Source organism: Electrophorus electricus, chromosome 17 (assembly GCF_041902795.1).
Source record: "Electrophorus electricus isolate QZ-2024a chromosome 17, ASM4190279v1, whole genome shotgun sequence".
Taxonomy (NCBI): Eukaryota; Metazoa; Chordata; class Actinopteri; order Gymnotiformes; family Gymnotidae; genus Electrophorus; species Electrophorus electricus.
In genome coordinates, this window is record NC_137513.1 from 6666480 (window position 1) to 6688003 (window position 21524).

The 21524-nt window shown below is 37.7% G+C and overlaps 1 protein-coding gene across 2 annotated transcripts; it reads left to right on the top strand.

Annotated features, from left to right (window-relative positions):
- Window positions 1-957: 957 nt before the first annotated feature.
- wdr62 (WD repeat domain 62) lies at window positions 958-21485 on the top strand. 2 transcript variants are annotated; one of them, XM_027005775.3, is made up of 31 exons: window positions 958-1605; window positions 2332-2423; window positions 2637-2699; window positions 2831-2888; window positions 3356-3526; window positions 3637-3774; window positions 5354-5536; window positions 6284-6444; window positions 6999-7188; window positions 7300-7449; window positions 7554-7714; window positions 8098-8189; window positions 8711-8836; window positions 9044-9114; window positions 9236-9357; window positions 9440-9515; window positions 9951-10062; window positions 10191-10254; window positions 10958-11083; window positions 12434-12567; window positions 13199-13260; window positions 13372-13659; window positions 13742-13893; window positions 14024-14145; window positions 14399-14521; window positions 14751-14865; window positions 15652-15742; window positions 16167-16230; window positions 17736-18392; window positions 19107-19183; window positions 20782-21485. In XM_027005775.3, exons 1-31 carry the CDS (start codon window positions 1453-1455, stop codon window positions 21034-21036), a joined length of 4449 nt encoding a protein of 1482 aa, XP_026861576.2. In that variant the 5' UTR covers window positions 958-1452; the 3' UTR covers window positions 21037-21485. The 2 variants fall into 2 exon arrangements, with proteins under 2 accessions (XP_026861576.2, XP_026861577.2); XM_027005776.3 differs by having other exon boundaries at window positions 12464-12567.
- The last annotated feature ends 39 nt before the right edge of the window (window positions 21486-21524 follow it).

Consider the following 21524-nt stretch of genomic DNA (forward strand, 5'->3'; position numbering starts at 1 on the left):
TGTATAGTGCAATCCACGCTTATGGTATTTTGCTCCAACTTTATTGCAACCATTGTTTACATTTTAACTGTTTTTACATGTTTTCACTTAAAACATTACTTTAGGGATAAGGAAATAAGTGGGAACCTAATGTATTTGACCAAGACTGGCTAAATCTCATGTCTCATTATATAATTTAATGCCACTAAATTGTCCTGTTTTTTAAATTGATCATTTTAAGGGTGCCTAACTTGATATATACATGTTTTTAATAAGGAATTTGCTTAAAAAAAAGACAGACAGAGGAGGGGAGAGAGAGAGAGAGAGAGAAATATGGCAATAAGTCGAGTTTTTATTAAATTTGACAGTTGAGCTTTTAAGTTAATGTCATTATTAGGTTCCTATCGTTTCACTAGGCCAGGAAAGTCGAGTCATTCATGTAATTTACCAATAATTTTCTTGCTTTTTAAAAATAAAGATTCCGTTGAAAAATGACAAATTATGGCGAAAAAAAAAGAAAATGTCGGTTTAATGGAATATTTATGGACAATTTAAAGTAAATTCTGATGCCCCGTCATGTTTCCACTTTTACAGCTCAGTAGGGGGCGAAACGGTTTTTTAATTTAGTTGGTAAAGGCGAAGAAGAGCAGCAACAACGCTAACATTGCGGCTAACCATCGTTCACTTCCCCTAGCCACTTCTACTTGGGAGAGTCCATATTATAGGGTTGGAAGGTTGTCATTTTTGCATGAAACAACTTCGACTACAGGATAACGCGTTTCACTTTAGAAATATTGTTAATTATAAATTAGAAAATGTATACATTTTGATTCCAATTCATGCATCCTAGACGTGTAAAAATACCGTTATACGTTGGCGTATGCAAATACACCTATACCTCGCGTCATATTAACCGTCATGAAGGGAGAAATGAGCGAAGGGTTCTTATTTGTTGAATTGGAAACGGCCGTCTGTTTGAAACTGCATGCCGCCATATCGAATATCCTTGCACCGACTTGCTTTTCTGTTTTTTCTCCTTACGTCTGTTAATAATTGAAAGTGACATGAAATGAAGACGTCTTACGTTTTTTAGTTCAGTCGAGTTGGTTAAAATTATGGCAATTGACATATAACGCAATCTCGTGAGCAGCTTGATTATTTAGCCAGCGGTTAATTGTTTTCTAAGCACTCTTCTAGCTAGGTTAACTTATTTAACGTTAGTCTGATTTACAATAACTAAGCTAGCTAGATAGTTAACCTAATCAAATACTCTTATTAAGTCGCCGAAAGACATTTCTGTTAATTTTAACTTTTTTTCATTTTTTTTTTAGCTTGCAGCTGGTTTTCTTTCAGTTTAGAAATTTTCATCGAGGACTTTTAAGAGAGGTTTTGAAGTAGAATAACTTGGATAGAAAGACTTAGGTTACCTAACCTAGCTACATAACGGTTGGTTTGTTTTTACATGCACAAGCCATGGCGGAAGGAACTGCTCTTGGACCAGGGCTAAATCCAAGTTTTTTAACCTCTCGTGTCAAGAAAACAAAAAGCAGTAACGCTAATGTTTCTGTGTCGGCCAATGTGCGACGACAGAGTCGACAAAGCAACAAGAAGGACATTCACAGCCGGGTATGTGCTTGTGTATTGATTTATTCAGTCAATATGTTGTCTAGCTAACCTAACGCTATCTAGGTTACGTAGCAAAAGTTTGGGGCGGAGGAAGTTGGTCTGCTTTCTACGGAGTCAACGGTCTGTTGGTGATTGCTCTTCGTTTATCGGCAGGTTATTGGTCTTACCACCATTGGACCCTAGTGAAATGCGTTTTGTTGCCAGTGCCAGCTAGGGTGTTTCCCAAGCTAGTACGCGCCTGTTTGTTGACTCGCATCTGAAATCATAGCCTGTTATTTGATTGTCATAAACGCCACACAGCGTTATAAGCTTTATGATTTTACGAACACGAGGAAGCTGTTTCAAACATACAAAAAGTAACTCATAGTGATTGATTTGATTAGGTCGTGTTTATTTCACAAAGTCTATTAATACATAGTCATACCCGGTACAACTAGCAGTGAAATGCAAGAAACACTAAGGAAATTCAGTACTTTCAGTACTCAAATAAGCTAATTATTCTAAATTACTTTTATTAATGTGATTAACCAAAAAGTAATAGAAAATTAGTTAAATAAAATGGTAGTTAGCAAAATGATATGCTTAGAGAAATGCCTAGCTGGCTAAACTCTATGTAGGTAGGTAGCAATGCTAGCTATCTCTAAGAAATATTTTCTGAAATAAGAAACTTACTCAGAGTTGCTCTTCCTAACCCTGCTTTGCTGAAGCCTTATTATGTCCTTGCAGGTTGTTCTGGAGAAGGTATTTGGTATTACCACCTCCAGCAGCAGTGGTTTGGCCTGTGACCCCAACACAGAATTTGTTGCATACCCTGCAGGGTAGGATCACTCTCATGTGTGTGTGTGTGTGTGTATATATATATATATATATATATATATATATATATATATATATATATATATATATATATATATATATATATATATGTGTGTGTGTGTGTATATATATAAAAATAAATATAAATCTTTTTTTTCCCACTCCAATATTGGGTTATTGTATTTAATGTGATTTATTCTTGCTAACTGTTGCAGGTGTGTTGTTGTGCTCCTCAATCCAAAGAAAAACAAGCAAAGTCACATCTTTAATACATCAAGGTACATGACCTTGTAATTAAGTTAAATAAGCATTATTGCTCTAAAGCCCACTTCTGTTTTAATGTTTTTATTGTTTTCAAAAGAGTAAGTGAAGCAAATTCACTAAGTCTTATCTTTGTTTTATTACTTAGGAAAACTTTCAGTGCCTTGGCGTTCTCCCAGAATGGAAAATATTTGGTCACCGGTGAGGTAAGTGACTGGAAATGTTTCAGAAATGTAAAAAAACATTTTTGTATGATTTCTCCTTAATTCTTTCAGTACTATGCACTTAAACACATTTTAAAGATCTGTTATATTTCAGTACTGCACTAACAATTTTACCTGGTGTCTATGAAAGAAAAATGTCTGTGCAGTAAGTGACTGTACGAGTGAGTGAGATGACAGTGGTTTGTGGTATTTATAATTCTGTATGTGGCATATTCAAGCTGTTTGGGTTGTCATGACAATAGGATGTCTGTCCCAGTTTCTCAGTTCTATAAATCATCAAATGCTTCATTAAGTTGTTAACTGTCCTTTACATTTTATAATACAATAATTTTAACTTTTTTTAACTATTATTAAGCAGGTCTTCATATACTTTGCTTCTAAGATGGTCTTTTTAAAGTATTTCTGTCTTGGCTGTCTGAAATGTAACCTGTATCCCTATTTCTGGCTAGAGTGGGCACAAGCCCTGTGTGAGAGTATGGGATGTGGCAGAGCGGACTCAGGTGGCAGAGGTCCAGTGTCACAAGTATGGAGTGGCCTGCGTCGCGTTTTCAAACAACAGCAGCTACATTGTGTCTGTTGGATACCAGCATGATAGGACTGTCAGTGTCTGGGACTGGAAGGTGATTTTAGAGAGCATTTCAGAACTGGTTATCTCTTGCCAATATACACTTTGTGGGCTAAGCAGTAAACGCAGTCTTCTGATTTATATAACTACTTCTCTTCATTTCAGAGAGGCACTGTTATTGCATCCAACAAAGTGTCTAGTCGAGTCCTGGCTGTCTCCTTCTCCGAGGACAGTAGTTACTTTGTCACAGCAGGAAACAGACATGTCAAGTTTTGGTACTTGGATGCCTCGAAGGAGAGAAGGGTAAGAGATAAGATCAGAACTACAGACCTACACTTTAATTCATTGCTTTTATTGCTCAGTAATTGTACAACAGCACAAACCTTGCTTCTAATCTCTTGTCTTGGCTCACATCCTTTCTGAATGTCTACAATTGTTAAAGAAGGTTTGTTGTGTGTGTGTGTGTGTGTGTGTGTGTGTGTGTGTGTGAAACAGTTAACGTGCTCACAGTTCCCATTGTGTTGCTAATTTAATCATGTTATCATACTAGCTTATTATGTGCACATCTAAAGTTTTCATAACGCACAATTTAACCCCAGCATTTCTATACCCATTAGCCTTCTGTGATATGATAATTTGCTAGTTCTTACCATGGCAGTGTAAGATAATGCATCTCTTGATGTTGACTCTGATTACATTGCATTCTTATTTGGGCAGGCTTGTTCTTTGTAAATGATAAATGCATGGAATTTCCTTTTAATTTTCCATGTTAATATTAAATTTGTGTTGTCATTTTTACAAAGTTGGTTAAAATAATATAACTTTTCAAAAATGCGCTGCAACCTTGTGACCTTGCTTGTGTGAAGTGAATGGCGGAAAGAACTTGACACACAATTCTCAGGAAAATCCAGAGAAATGTCAGAGAAATGGTGGAAATGCTAAAAAGGCTGTAGGAAAATTCACTGCATTTGCAGTTGTGAATAAGTTTTTGTGTATTTAGTTTGTATGTTGAGTATAATGCCATTTTTTTCTATTTACTGTGGCTGTTAGGCTGTTAATATTATACAAGTTTATTTTAATTCTGATATTGTAATATTGTACTTTGAGTCCTTTTCAATGTTTTGTTTTAAAACGTGTATTGGGTATAACTGAATAATAATAATATTAATAATAATAATAATAATAATGAACTCGTTCAAGATTGTATTGATCTTAAGAAACATACCAACAGTGCCACTCCATGGCATTAGGTTTTATTTTTTTGTCTGTCAGTTTCTTCTTTTAATCTTTTGTTCTGAATGAATAAATCATTAATAATGAATATTTTTAATGGCAAAATCTAAATAGCACAAACCTAGTACTCGTACAAAGAAATTCTGGTGATCACTACATTTCCAACTAAATTTTGTCTGCTTATATAAGAGCTAGTCTGAAAGAGTTCTCCAAAGGCCTAATGTATATCACCCTTAAACAAGATTTCAGTGTATCCAGGCTAACATTTTGGAGCAATATTGCATAAACCACTGATTGCTGACCTTTTAACTAATTAGAATACATTTTTTCCTGTTATAATAGTACTTTATAGACATTGAGTTGCAATCTTAAACTCTGAACATGTACATGTTGACTTGCATGCTCGATCATTTATTATAATTTCATTCAGATAAGCCACCAATAGTTTCTTTTTATTTCAAGCTTTTGTCATGTACACAAATTTATATTTAATTTGTTACATAACATGTTACATGAGTGCATGTAAGATTTCACGATATTCTGTGGTTCATTTCCATTAAGCTTATAAATGGATAGTAGCTGCTGAAAAAGACTGCATTTTGTGTTTCATGAAACAGAAGCTTTATAGTTGACAGGTTTGCTCTTTCAGGTGAACAGTACGGTACCCCTTATTGGCCGATCGGGGTTGTTAGGAGAACATCAAAACAGTGAATTCTGTGATTTGGCATGTGGGTGTGGAACCATGGCAAGCAGCACCTACTGTATTACTCATGCAGGCCTGCTGTGCCAGTTCAACAGCAACAGGCAGCTGGATTTGTGGGTGGACCTTAAAGTAAGTAACATTTGCCCATATAGAGAACAGCCATCTTGAACTATGTGGTGGTCTCAGAAAACATTAGCAACATAACCCATTAGTTTGGATGTCAGTTATAGGTAAATGCAGTCTTGATAGCTAATTTTGGTGTATTATTTTGACTTTGAAAATGAAATGCATTGTCAGTTAGTGTATTGATTTCAGTGAATATTAATTTATCCAAAACATTTACATTGGCCCAATATGCATAACATGAAACAATCTATGGTGGTGTGATTTTTTTAAAAATATTAAGAAACGTGTTAAATTTAGATGTTTGATATTTTGGGATACTTTTGTTTTCAGATGTTGTGCAGGGCTGCACTAGGGCTGCACAATATGTCCTGATTATTTCTATATATGTCAACACCAGTGACATGGTTCAAAATATGGTATGCATGCTGAATGTTTATATGGAGATTTATCAATTACATTATGATTTTGAATTGCTGTCACTAAACACAAATTCAGGAACATTAGTGTTTGGTCATTGTGACAACACACGATGACAACTGTGATAAGCTGGCATGCTTATTTGCATTTGCAGTCCGTTAGAGATCACTTTGCAGCTTATTACTACTATTAGGATTGTTATGCAGCCCTAGTGTGTGTTAGTTGTAGGCTCCCCAACTCTCAATAAAAAAAGTAAAAAAATGACAGTCTGTGGAAAGATTCTGCTTGTAAAATGTTTATACCCATGTTGATGTTGTAATGTGTATATTGCAGACGTGCTCGGCGAGATGTTTGTCAGTGAGTGATGCATTTGTTTTCTGTGGCTGTGCTGATGGCACAGTGCGGGTGTTTAGCCCCCAAAACTTGCACTACATCACCACTCTGCACAGACCCCACTGTCTGGGAGTGGATGTCTCCCAGGGAATACAGGCTGAGTAAGAACTTTGTCACATTAATTGCCTAATAGCTGCTTCTACATGTTTTTATCTTGTACAATCTGGAATGGCTTCTGCAGTTGCATAACTTTGAAATAAAGTGTATATTAACATAAATGTTTAAGCAAATTGGTATAAATTGTATTTTTACATTTCCCTGTTGATTTAGCTGGTATTTTTCTGTTCAGTTCTGTACAGAGGTACATTTGTAAAGTATTAAATGCAGTTGCAGTTTAGCCCATGGATAAAAAAAAAAAAAAAAAAAAAAATCTATAAAATGAAATGCTTTCATTTTTATAAATGGTTCAAAACCCAACTGTTACAATTCATGTTATTCATTGGTATAGTTGCCCTAGCTGTTGATGCATTAGTATTACACTACCACTTATCATTTTTTGATGCTCACTGGGACCACTACACTAGACTAGAGTCAGCATCACATAGTTAGGAATTTACTAGATAAATTTAAGAAAGTGTGAATGATGCTTCTTATGAACACAATAAGTCAAGTTTTATTCCCCAATCACAGATCTGTTCTCATTTCTCTTGTATAGGCACCTGACCCAAGCACATCCAGAAGCTCAGTATCCAGATACCCTTGCCCTTACATATGACCCTGTGACTGGCCACTTAACCTGTGTATATAACGACCACAGCGTGTATGTGTGGGATGTGCGTGATGTAAAGAATGTAGGGCGGGTCTTTTCTGCCCTCTACCACAGCTCCTGTGTCTGGAGTGTTGAGGTTTCTCCCTTTTCTTATTTTTGAAATATTTACTAAGAATGAAATGAAGATTGTTGTAATGCACCTTTGTCAAAAGAATCTAAATATCTGACAAATATTTCACACTGTAAGACCTACCCAGAGTTGGAAGATTCAGCTGCAGCTTTGCTGCCTGGCTCTTTTCTTACTTGTTCATCGGACAACACCATTCGCCTTTGGAGCACTGATTCCCAGCACAGGCACTGCCAAGGTGCTGACCATCACCACAACGTCTACAGTCAGGTAAATGCATCATGGGACAACAGTCCATTCCCTAACAAGTTGCACAGATGATGAAGTTCGATCTTTGTCTTTTTGTGTGTGTGTGTGTGTGTGTGTGTGTAAAGGAATTGATGAGGATTGTGTATGTGGATGAGGACACTCGCCACCTCAAGGCCGTTCCAGAGAGAGGAGAGGGCAGCCAAGATGGCAAATTTGGTATCCGAGTCCTGGGAATTAGTCCAGATGGCCAGCACCTGGCTGCTGGAGATCGCAGTGGGAACTTGCGGTACGACACACACACCCAAGCTCCTTCTCTGCCACTTCCAAGTAATGTTTCCACTGTGATTTAATCCTAATGCAGGAATGTAATTTCAGTGTACTTAATCCATTATTCTGAGCTAAAATTAAATTTGTGCTATTTGGGTAACAGTTCAGGCTAAATTGAATATCTGAGCATGTTTGTCCTCACAATCTGGTAATTGCAGTCATGAAATTTGTAATAATTGTAGTTTGTAATGTTTTTTTTTTTTTTTTTTTTTTTTTTTTTTTTTTTTTTTTTTTTACAGTTGGTTTGGTATGGTTTTTACAGATTTTAATTACGTGGACTCAGACTTTGAAAGCTGGTATAGCTAGTTTAATGAGTTTCACTTTTTTCATCTCATTGCTTAGGATATTTGGACTTCAGTTCATGGATGAGCTGCTGAAGATAGAGGCGCATGACTCTGAGGTCCTATGTCTAGCCTTCTCTCCCATTGAGACTAGTAAGGGAGTCTTGTGTATAGTTCAAAGAAATATATTTCACAATAAAGCTTGTTGGTTTTATAAATCAGAGGTTTATCAGTTTTGAAGACATCTTGGAGTTCTTGACTCACCTCTCCAAAGTTGTGATATTGACTGCCTGAGGAACAGAGATTTGGATGTTTTGCACTTGAGAGCATTCAAGTAAAAAAACTAAACAAAACACTACATTAAAAGTGAAAATTAACATGTAAAACCATTTTGGTTGCTTTTGAATGTGGATGGTTATGCTATCTTTTTGTTGTAATTAAGGGTACTTTTTTTGCATGTTCCAGCCAAGACATAAGAAACCTAGAACTACATTATATCCATTTGTGTTTAAAAGGTATTTTTCATATTCAGTGAAGATGCGACCAAACCTGACTTTACAGACTATTAGAACGTTTTGTGATGCAAATGAGTTTTTTTGTGTAACCAAATCTCCTGTTACTGTTTATTTCTGTATATTTTTTTATTCACAAAGCACATTAATCTTTTCTTTCAGATCTGTGTCTGCTCGCCTCAGCCAGTCGTGATCGACTCATTCACATTTTCAACATGGAGAATAACTACAGCCTCACACAGACTGTTTATGATCACTCAGCATCTGTCACTGCCATGCAGTTTACTGGTGGGTTTGAGAAAAATGTTTTTGCTCTGTTCTACATTTGCTTAGTGATTAGTCAACACCGGTATGTTGACTGGATGTAAATGCCGTGTGTTGGTTTGTAGAGCGTCCTTGAGTTTTGAGAAAGGCACTTTATAAGTGTAACAGCATTCATTCTGAATTGCTACTACTAGGGTGCTATATTAAGAATGTTTGTTTGTTCTCTTGTAGTTGTGGGTCCAAAAGTGTGCATGGTGAGCTGTGGTGCTGACAAGAGTATCTACTTCCGTTCGGCCGAACAGGTTAGTGTGCCAAGCTTGTTATCTTGATGCGGGCCTTGTCACAATTGCCATGCAACTTGTTATCTTGCTTCTTTCTGATTTTGCGGGTCTATAAATGGGCACGTTGGCTGTGTGATTGCAGTCCTCTGATGGCCTAACTTTCTCACGGTCGCATCATGTGGTGGAAAAAAGCACATTATATGACATGGACCTGGACGCCACACGCACACACACTGTCATCGCTTGCCAAGACCGGAACATCAGGTAATATTTGTATGATGGACATACAGAGAGGGGATAAAAAGGATACATTTTATTTATTTCTAGTGATCTGTCTGTTTCTTAGAGTGTACAATGTGAAGAGTGGCAAGATGGAAAAATGCTTTAAGGGATCTGTGACTGATGATGGCACGTTGCTCAAGGTGTGTCTTTTTTGGGGAGGAGTTGTGTGTGAATAACACTGCTCATTAATCAGTGTATGTCCTGATTTCCGATGTAATCATATTGTTAGTCATTCTCTGAGCAGTCCAATCAGTCTAAATGTTTTTTGTTGTTTTAAGCCTGTTTTGGCACTACTTAACCTAAGATCTTGTCTTGGTTATTGTTATGCCAAGTGATCTAATAATACATCGACCACACATTGAAAATAAAATGCAGAAAAATTGTAGAATAAAAACTTGCATGTAAAAATGTCTGTTACATCCATACATTAAATTGCTGAGACAATCACTTGCTTAGAATCTTTGGAAATAAGTTTGTCTAATAGAAATTCCTGAATTGGCAGAATACTTACTCATTTATACATTCACACCTTCATACATTTGTTCATTCTTTTCGATAATTTCCCCTATTCCCAGGTTCTGCTGGATCCTTCCGGAATGTTCTTGGCCACTAGCTGCTCAGACAAGAACATCTGTATTTTTGATTATGAGTCTGGGGAGTGTGTGGCAGTATTATTTGGGCACTCTGGTAACTTTTTCTTGTTTTTGCTTCATGCACCTTAACTTATTTTTGACCAGAAGTTTCCAGAATGTTTTTAAAATTTTTAAAATCATTTATTTTTTAAAAATTGTCTTCCTTTTGTCCCCCCCTTTTAGAAATTGTGACTGGTATGAAGTTCAGTCCAGACTGCAGACACTTGATCACTGTGTGTGGGGACAGGTATATGTGATCATCAGTCTTTCCCTCCTTCACTTGCCCACTCTCTCCCTCCACTTGTAAATGACGATTTAAACAGTCCCCGCTTCAAATGCCTCAGAAATGAACATGCATGTTGCACTATATTGACTGTATCTTGAATAAATCTTTCTTTCTTTGCTTATTCCTACTTTTGACAACTGCCTCTGCATTGTGGTATGTTTTCAGGTTGTCTGTAATGTTGTGGCTCTTAATCATCACACTTTTCTCTTTCTGTTCCACTTCACTTAAACCATTTGCACATCAGCATTTTGTAATTGCCAAATCTCAGTCAAATATCCTGCCTTTATCTGCCATGGCCAAATCAGCTTGGTCATTAAGGCCTTTTTTCAGTTTATCTCCAAAATTTGGACACACATTATGATTAGTCACATGGAACGTTTAAGTTGAGCATTTTGCCAGACAAGCTGCAAATTAAATGTTTTAAAATTTCCAGTTGTGTTGGACAAGACCAGCCCTACCATATAAATAATTAATTATTTTATGAGCTATATTTCAAGTGAAATGCCTTTAATCTAAGATTCATTTTATCCATTTAGTGCATGTGAAATTTAATATTTTGAATGTAACAATTAAGCAATGTGGAATTTGTATGTGTGGTTCTAACTTGTGTGGTTCTAACTTGTGTGTTTGTGTGGGTGCTGATGTGTGTATGTGGGTGTTTTAGCTGTGTGTTTGTGTGGCGTCTGTGTTCTCAGATGACCAACTCCATGAGGAAGAGATTGGCAGAGAGAAAAAGGAAAGCAGGTCTTGGGAACATGACCAGACTTGCTTCCAAGCAGCAAGCCACGAGGTACAACTACTGTACCATCTGCTATTGCAGGCATTCTCTAAATTGTTACCTGTTGAAGCATTATGGCACTTTTAAAATTCAAAGAATCAGCGGTAAGAAATGAGTATAGGTATTCAGATATGATGATATAATCTTGTTAGAACCTGTTATTAGAATTTTGTCTTGTATTTAAACAGATCACGTGCATACTTGACTCAGTAGTGTCTAGATTACTTCTGAAATTATCACAAATTACTAAAACCTCACTAATTAACGTGTCACTCAGCCCGGGCTTTGTCAAGCTTACCTTTGCACTTTCTATGATTTCTTCTCTCTACAATTTTAGAAAGTTGGAATGGTCAGCTTTGGACTTACTTTTATTCCTACATTAAAAAAAAAAAAAAAATGTTTTCAGTGCTGGCTAAAGAGGTCTGTGGCCAACTTGTCTCAGATTGTGGATGTGTGGATTTAATAGATGTTGGCATGAAATGAGATCTTCTGGAGCCTAAAAGGGTGTTCCTGCAATATTCTATTTAGGTCCTTTTACTATTCTTCATTTGTTTACAGCCTTTTGGACTGGTTCACCAGATTAATTTAGTATAAATGATTTGTTTTTAGAAAATAACCACCAAAGGGACAACTTGTTGGTTTCCTTCTGCTTTGCAATGAGGAGCAGAGTTTGCATTAGACTATTTGTCCGACATTTTGACAGACTGGCCTGTACAAATTCTGCCAATCTATTATAACCCACCATTTAAAATTTTTTTTTTTTTAAATAAGACATTTAATTTTCATACTTTAGTTTCCTTTTTGTAATGATGAATATGCATAAGCTTATAGATAATAATGAATATACATAACCTTATGCATTTATAAGGACAGGATGAAATGAACAGATAAACCACCCTCAATGTAGATGAATGATTTATTTATTTTTCCCTGCACTGACAGCGGAGACCACCAAGGTGGCCCTTGTGCCTAAATAAGCACATGTGAACAGGTACATAATTTCATGACGTTATGGTAGCACACTTTTCTTTTGCAACGGGGTCATATATGCGGGATCAAAGACATAACTAAACAATAGCTAATTAATATGGACACACCACGCAACACCAGCTGGACAGGTGTATTAATTATTTGGTTATGGTAAACCACCCAGTGTGTTGTAATCTGTCAAAGTGACGGACAGCTTTCATTTATTTTTTATTTTTGTTAAAAATCTTCAGTCAATGATGGAAAATATTTGGATAATGTGACCTCAGGTGAGACCAAAAAAGATCCAGATCAATTAGTACAATTATGCATGTTAAATTGCTTCTTAAATGTGCCAATATATTAGGGACTTCATATTTTTGTCTTGCTCTCTAGAAGAGAGACTTACATTGCTGTACCTTGCAGCGTGTTGTCTCAGACTCAGGAGGGAGATCCAAACATAATGGCAGAGGCAAAGGAGGACATCGAAGATGACCCCAGCACCCCAGCCAGGGTGGACACCACTATAGGTGAGTGGATGTAAAGTTTGTGCTGAGGCCAGCACTGCAATTTGGACAGTGTATATTTGAATAGACGCAAAGCATGTATTACAGCAGTTCTAAAATGACATATTTGGATTCATGCAGTAGATCATGTACAGTGTTCTGAAGGCTTCATCTGTTGAATATCAAATGTATAGTGACCTTTTAAGACCAGGCATCTCCTGAAAATGCCAAGGTGATGGTAAGGATACTTTGATATACTGGAATTTGCTTCCTAGGAGCAGAAGTTTTCAAAATTCACATATTTTCTCAAATACAACAAAAGGTGATTTTGCAGACACATGAAATTCTGAGCAAGTCTACTTAACACTACTAACGTTTCCTCTTATGTGAGCATGTACTTGCGGAACATAATTGCCTTATGTGTAATGCATTAAAAAAACAACTGAAGAAGGGCCTGAAATATTTGTATGACTTAATTGTGAATCTTAACCTTACACCAAAGAAGCCTCATGATTTTGTTTTGTAATAAATCTTTTTTTTTTCAGTTATTTATCTTTTAATTCCTCTTAGGCAGACTTCACACACGCATATATAAAATGTGCTATATGAAATCAGTAAGAGGTGCTTTGATTAATCAGGTGTGTGTTGATTTTAGAGAGCCTGGACCTCATGATGCCTCAGACCAATGGCCGCCTACCCATGTGGGCTCGCAGACTGGTTTGTACTTAGGAACCAGACCTTAAACCTATAAACTTATATGCATGAAACATTGACCAGGTTTACCTCTTTCCTGTATTTTATCTGGGTCACTTTGTGTCACGTATGTAGGGTGCTGGAGCTGTTAACAATGTGGATCCTACCAGACCTAAAGGCACCCAGTACCAGCCACAGGGGCGCTGGGCTGTGCATGCAGATCCATTAGCTATTCGTTCAGTGTTGGAGACCAGGAGCCTACAGCTCCCCCTCTCTCATACACCCAGCAGAGCAGAGGGGGATGACGATGAGTGCGAAGAAGAGAAGGAAGGGCAAGATGTGGATTTTCACCCTCAGAGCCTAGACAGTCTTCTAGGTGAAGAGGGTGATGATGCAGAAGAGGTTGTGGAGAGGGTTTCCAATGTAAGAGGAAAAAGTGTGTGTGTGTGTTGTGAGAAACTATTTGAGACATTTGTCACAGATGCCATGTTTTTGTTTACACTAGATGTCCGAACGATTTAGTTCCATGCTTCAAGAGACAGAGCTGCAGTTGCTGGAGAGTGAGAATCATTTCAACCCATTGATTAGCTCCTCAGAGAACAATGACTACATCCTGTACCCAGCCAACAGTGCTACTCTGTCCGCTACTGCAGAGGGGTAGGTCTTGTTTGATTTGAATAATTGCCTCAGTGCAGGACTGATTAGATTAGATATAATCTTGGACCTAATATAGACCCCATCCCCAAACCTGTTCTGAGTGAATGACCAACTGCATTTATTTCTGTAGGGAATTTGATGTGAAGGGGCTATGTGAGGACATTGAAACTGATCCAGAATTAGAGGAACTGAGTCCAGACAGTGCCTGCTCAGCTGAGAGTGACCAGGTGCACAGTGACCAGGCCCATGACCGTGAGTTGCAAGAACTGCATATCTTATTCTTAGACATGATACTACAACAGATGGAATGGCTTTTGAGTTTGTTGTGATAAATTTAAACCGCTTTATTTAAAGTTTGCCTGATTATACCCCACTTAATGACATTTAACCAAAGGCCTGTGTAAAGCGGGGCCTTCTTTGCAGCTTTTTGTAGATGGCACTGTATTAAACTATATATACACCCTCCTATATGCAATCACTTATGTAAATATGTCATACCTTTCAGAGGATACTGACTCACTCAGTCAGGGCAGCTCCGTGGGCAGTTCGGGAGTAGAGGAAGAGGATAACGAAGAGCCTGCCACGCTGCTGCGACAACACTTTGACACACTTGCTGTGGCCACTAATGGTTCAACATGTCTTTTGCTTTATCATTGATGTTTTCAAGAGTAATTGCTCTGCTGTCAAAATGTTACCTCAACTATTACTGAGGTAAACACTGATTAATAAGGCAATTTATCGTAAAGAATACTTCATACTTCAGTACTTCATGGAAATAACTTCTACTGCATCTAGAGCCTATATGTCAGAAAGCCCTGTACTCCTTTTCATTACTCTTTTTATTGTTACTCTCTCAGAAAAGTTTGACACAGACCTGCACAGCTTGCAGCAGCCTACCAATGAGAGCAACTTCCTCAACCCTCGACTGAGTCTTTCTACCCGCTTCCTCTCCCGCTTCCAGAACCGCATTCGGTCAGTCCACACCAAGCACATACACCCTTATTATATATTTTATGTCTATATATAAATATACTCGCAGGCCTCTTTATTAGGAACACTGTACCATACTAATACTGGATAAGAACCCCATTTGCCTTCAGAACAGCATTAGTTATTTCTGGCATGAATTCCACAGACTTTTTTTGGGGGGGGGGTTTGGGTTTATGTTCACATGGCTGCATGATGGAGTCGCTGCAGTTTTTTTTTTTTTTTTTTTTTATCTGCACATTTGCCCTGAAAAATGTGCTATACAGAATTCAGATCAGGAGACTGTGGAGACCAGTAAAGTACACCGAGCTCTTGATCATTTACAGTTGTTGTCAAAATGAGTTTGATATGATTTGTGCTTTATGAATGAAGCTGCAGGATAGTCTTGTGCTGCTGCCACATGATTGGCTGATTTGGATAATTGCACAAATGTTTGCACGCACACACACACATTTACAAATCTAAATTATCAAAAGAAGCCATGAAGCATAGAGGTACATTAACAGTTGCTCCTGGGTTAACTCTTAAGTTTACGTGCAGAAGGAATTGTATACATTAATATTACATGTTTTATGATCTTACGTTATTGTTGTTTCGAAAATCTCTGTTGACTCGTAAAATAATAGCCTGGAGGTGGCATTAATTTTTAGTAGGGCTTTAAGCAGTGGTGTTTCTCATTCATCAATTCAATTCAGAGCCAAGAGCATTTTGTAATCATCAGAGAATTAAAGGTAACATGAGATGATGTAATAAATTTTCTCACTCCTGCAGTGGTACAGGCGTTGGAAGTGGTGCTGCGTTTCGGCCTTCGACTTGCCTGCCTGCTATTCCAGATGAGTCCAGCAGCAGTTTAAGACCAGAGGTATTCTATATAAACACAAGTAGGAACCTAGGCCACAAATGTCAGCTATTAAACTCCATTCCATTTAATGTCCATGGTTTTCTTATGTTGGCAAACATTACAGGAGTTAATTAAATAATCTATGCCATATTCTTTTGTTCGATGTTGGCGGTGACATGCTGGTCAAGAATACCATTTTCTTATAGTTTTCCCCCGTATTAAGAAAACAGTGGTTTAAGTTGATTGTAATTTCTTTTGAATCTGTGGGCAAAGTGTCATACAGATGCATTGATAACAGTCAGTGTTATAAAAAGGTGGCTGACCAAAAATACTAGCATATGGTCATGTTTTAAATGGATAATCAGAAATGTTATTGTAAAGGTGAATGCTCTTCTTCACCTGTTGCTCTTGGTTTCCTGTGGTTAATTGCATGCTGCTCTCCAAGACCTGCCAAATGCCAAATGCTCCACATGCCAAAAGAACAGATCAGAAGAAAAAACTAAAAAACGGTAAGTTTCAGATATGATTGTCCTGGTTTAGGATTTTGAAGGATATTTTTTGATGGTGCAGTAGCATTAGCAAATAACTACACACAACTTTATTAATTTAAATTTACAATGACTGCCTTTGACTGCTGTTAAATAATAGTGGCATTTTGGTTAAGAGCTGATTTAATTATAATCGTTTTAGCAATCAAGAAATGCATCTCATTATCTGATGTGAAATTTCACCACAGTGTCCCTTGTAGAAATGTTCATGGAGGTGTGTGTGTAAGTGGGTGTCTGTGTATAGGTGTAGGGTATCTCTGAGAATGAGAGAGAGATTTCTATGAATATCCTCAAAAATAAATGACTGGTGGGCAATAAAATGTTTTCACGTGGGTTATTAAATACAGTTGTGTCTGCATGCTTTTAAAGGCCCTTCCCAGTTATAAAATAAATATTTTAATAAATATTCCTCAAAGAATATTATGTATTCCAGTTACCTTCCATTTTCCCCCCTCAAAGTTTAGATTAAAATGATGTTTTGAAAATGGTTTTCTCTGTCGCCTTTTACCATTCTGCGGTATGGGTGTGAACGCCATTGGATTGATTCACAGCCTCAGTGTCAGACATGACCACCTAGTTAGTCAGTATGGATCAAGCTGGAAATCGAATCGCATCAGTGCGTGTCTAAACCTGAACAGGTGAAAGGATGTTGGGGGGCTCAGTCAACAGCAGAATCCATGCTGTTTAAATAGAGGCTAATCAAATTCTCTGATTAAATCAGAGGACACAACAATTAATATTTTAAGAGCGTATTTAGAGCAGTATCATCTGCATTTTTTTTTATTTTTTATTTTTTTTAAACATATTGATCATTTTTAAAGCTATTAACTAATGATGGCTAGTGGTAGCTATCTAATCTATCGTATATTCATCTGGTTAACTGGGCCTAACTGGGCCTAGCTGAGTTAAATAACATAAAATTAGCCAACACTATCCTGCACATTTTGTTGTATTCTCATTACGTGCTACATTGTTGAATAAAGTGTCGAATGAAAACGATGACCGTTAAGTTGGTAAGGCTTTATTTTTAATCATCATCCACATTGCCTCCCATTAGCTTAAGGTCAGGAAAGCTGTTGCTTTAAGCTTTAGTCGGCTGGCAAATCCAGAGCTCTAAGCCCAATTTTCAAATGACTGTAATCTATTCATTATGTATGTAATTCCTAAAGAGCAGTTAGGGTGCCATATACCAAAAAAAAAGGAGAAAAAAAGGTTATTCTTTGCACACTACACTGCCCAATAAATGTTGAACTGAAGCAGAAGTATGAAGATGATCACATACTTCCTGCTGATATAACATTTTCAGTAAGGAGGAAAAATGACTGTGCAGGGCCTTTAACATATTCCAGGGGGTTTCAGTTTTTCCTCTTGGTTTCTGTATGTTTATGGTTGATGTCAGAAGATGTATGACATGATCCACTGAGAAACACCTGGAGCTTAAATGTCAGTGTTCTGTCATTTTTCAGATACGACAGACAATGCAGTGATTTCTGCAAGGTCCTCTTGCCAAAGTAACACGAGTCCTCCTGCCGGAACCTACACCACAACTAGCTTCGCGGAAGATGATCTCAGTGTGTGTCCAACACAGGAGCATCCTGATGGAACTAAGGAACTCTGGAAAGCTACATCATCTAACCAGTACCTTAGTGAGACTGTACAATGTAAGAAAAACATCCCATGTCCACATCCTCTTTCCATAGAGGCACTTTCTTCAGGGCCTGCAAAACCAGCACCTTCTCAGACAGCTTCTGCCCCGGGTAATCACAGTGCTCGGGCAACACTTCGCTTGGACCTGCCCACACCTTGCACCACCAGCATGTCACATGCTTCCCTCAAGTACCTGAGAAGCCATGTAGAGCACATCAACCCTCCTTGTCAAATGACCTTGGTGAGTCCAACAGAGATGCGCTCACTAGGAAAGGAGAGTCGAATACGAATCAGACAAATTGAGGAAGGTATGACCCCCAAGTCATCCAGCAGGCTGTCAGCTGGGACAGTGATGGCTGAAGTGAAAGGCAGCCTCTTGGTAACACCAAGAAAGAGCTTGAGAAATTCTCAGACCTACACCGCAAGTTCATCCAAACCGGAGCCTACAAGTGAAGGACCAGTTCCTGGAGACACTGGTATTGTATTGTATACGCTTCTATCCGAAAAGTCTTACAATTATGACTGAATATAACTTGAGCAATGGAAGGTTAAGGACCTTGCTCAGGCACCCAACAGTGGCAAATTGCCAGTGGTGGGGCTTGAATTGGCAACCTTCTGATTACTAGTTGAGTACCTTAACCACTGAGCTTCCATTGCCTAGTACACATACACATGATTTTCTAGTGTAAACGTTTATATCACAGTTATTAAAATTACCAACCTCATCTGGGTACTACAGATGTATCAGCTTCTCTTAACCTAGCCAGTTAAATTAGTAAGGTATGATGACTATGTGGCTAATCAGTGTAAACAATTAACAGACTGATTTCAAAATCCAGCACTGAGTTTCAATTTGGATTTTGATACCTGTGGCTTCCTTAAGAGAGTCATCAAAAAGATACCATGGCAGATTTTTAAGGACAAAACAGATTACTGTATTGACCATCACAGTTATCCTAGTGTGCAAGTGCAGGCCCCCCCTTAAGATGTCCTTTATTATTAGAAAAACATTTTTTTTTCTTTGCCATGTCCACAGTAATTAGTGTAACTTTTATATAGTGAATATCTTATTCAGATTTTTTCTGGTTATGTTCTACTAAGAAGGTATTATTGTTTTTAAAATCACGTGCCAAGGCTGTTCAAGCTTATGAACAGAGCTATATCTCTTGGGGTCATGTGTTCTCTTTCAGATGAGATGCAGATGTGTAAGGAGATTGTGAATGAGCTGCAGCACACAATGCAAAGAGCAGCCAGCTTTTACATCAAGGTACCTTCAGCCCCTACATGCACCACACTTGCTGAACCATCTTACTGCTTTTTCTCTTATCATTTATTAGGGATGTGCAGTATGTCATTAATGTAAGAATGGCTTTCCGGTGCTGATATTGCAGAAGACTGCAATATGCAGATTAGCCCTTTAAACAAGTGCTTTTTTAAAAAACCTGTGAGTATTGTCCATTCTAAGACATTTTGATGAATGTTTTGATGAACAGTGACAATAGTAAATTTGTTTGCAGAGAATTAGGATTTGCAGAACTATCTATTGGAGACATAATCTATGATGTATAATAGACAACATGGGTAATGTTTTATAAAGCCAACACTCTTATGAATGATGGGGCGATGATGTGCAATGTCACTTAAGGCAAATTAATGAAACATGTCAGGCTGCAACTTTTTTGCTGCTTGACACAAAAGTCAAATTTGTGCACCCACTTTCATATCTACCAGTGACACTGTTTCTTCCCAAAATAATTTGTTTCCTCCATCTGGGATACACAGAATTTGTTGCTAGTTGTGATTTTGGCATGGTTTCTGCGTGCACTGCAAACCATAAAATCATTGTTGATCATCAATTAAAGCAGTCCCTCCCCAAATGGTCCTTCACCACAGTCTGAAATTGAGCGGTTTTGTTGCAAAAAGAAAATCAACATCAGATTTATGGAATTATTTTGGCTACAGAAAGGATGATGACCAAAACAGGTCAACAGTGTCTTCCAGTTGTTTGTCCCAACATGAGGCAACATGACTAATTGAGTATTTAAATCAGCAACAAAGAACTCTGTATGATGAGTTCAAAGCCAGATCTGGATGAGGTTCCAAATGACACAGAGAAATAACTGATGCATTAACTTTTCACCTCACAAAAGACATGGTACCTGGTTAACACACTTACAAAAGAGGTTTTTAAAACCATGATCCGGTCGCTTGATGATGAGTACCATCACGGATGTATTTTTCTCATGTTGCCACCCCAGAGTTGTAAGAGAAATGCAAGGCACAAGTTTAAATAGAGCTGTTGCAAATGGAGTGTTATACAGCTACAGAAGACTTGTGGTACTACATAATAGTTTAGAAACACAATGTAATAAATACCACAGCCTAATGATAGAGGTGTCATAATTCTTTACTTAATGATTAAATATGCTATGGTCATGAAAAATTGTCACCAAGTTGTTATTGTTTCCTCATGAAACTAGCAAAGCACATATATGGTTCCGTATGTGCTTTTATAGAACATTTCAATGCCTATATTAACTGACATTGGTTTAGAATTTTGTCAGCTAGCGCTATGGCTGTTTTAGTATTATTTGCTGCCATTGATTTTTCTCAGCAGAAATGGCTAAAAAAGACAAAAAAAATAAAACAGCTTTGTGGTATTAAACTAATGTGACAAAGTAATGACTTGATTTCAAAGATGATTCCATATTTACTTTGTCTTCCAACTTGTGGTTCTTATGGTAGCATGAAGACATGATTCATGTGTGCTGAAGAAAACTTCTAAGAATTACCATTGGTCTAAGCAAAAAAAGTATTACCCTTAATATATTGTATACATGCTTTTCTTTTTTCCTGTTCTTGTAGCTTCAGGCTGTCCATGAGCTGTCTGAGCAGCAGGTGCAGATGAAGAGCATTCTGCAGGAAGCCTTTACGGGGATGCTGCAGGAGCTGGGCTGCCTCTGCCCCCAGGAGCCATGCTGTGCTGCCCAGCAAGCTTCCCAGCCTCTTGAGGACTCTCCCGGGCGGCAGCTGAGGGATGACCGGGCAATGGCTCTTCTGGAAAAATACTCTGAGATGCTACTGTTGCGAATGGCTGAAAAGAAGATGGACTGCAGTTGATTGTCATATCCAAAGGACATCTTTTTTTCACGTTGTTTAACATCTTTAACACGCATGTTATTCAGTCACAATCACTCGTTCTGCTGTACATGGGGTGTGAGAGCTGTGTTGCACAAAATGTGTTTAATTTTGCACATTGTGTAAAGTGCAAATGTTGCAGACGTATGACTCATGCTATAATTTTTATCAGTGTTAGCTTTTCTTGGTAATTTTATACAAGAACTTGTAAATAATTGTTTACCCGTTTGCTTTTTTTTTAATGGTACACAATATTAAATAACTTCTCTGTGTATACAGGCATTCCTTTTTATCCACCAAAACTTTAAAATCAATCTGCTGACATTGCCAGACTTGCTCTGGTTGTCTGATATCTTATCATGTAGAGGTAAGCCTTTAAAGCGTTAATCCAATAAATCCATTGGCTGGCTGAAACTAGCAAAGCCCATAAATTGTTCCGTTCTCGTAAATCATCATAACCAAAATGGTTT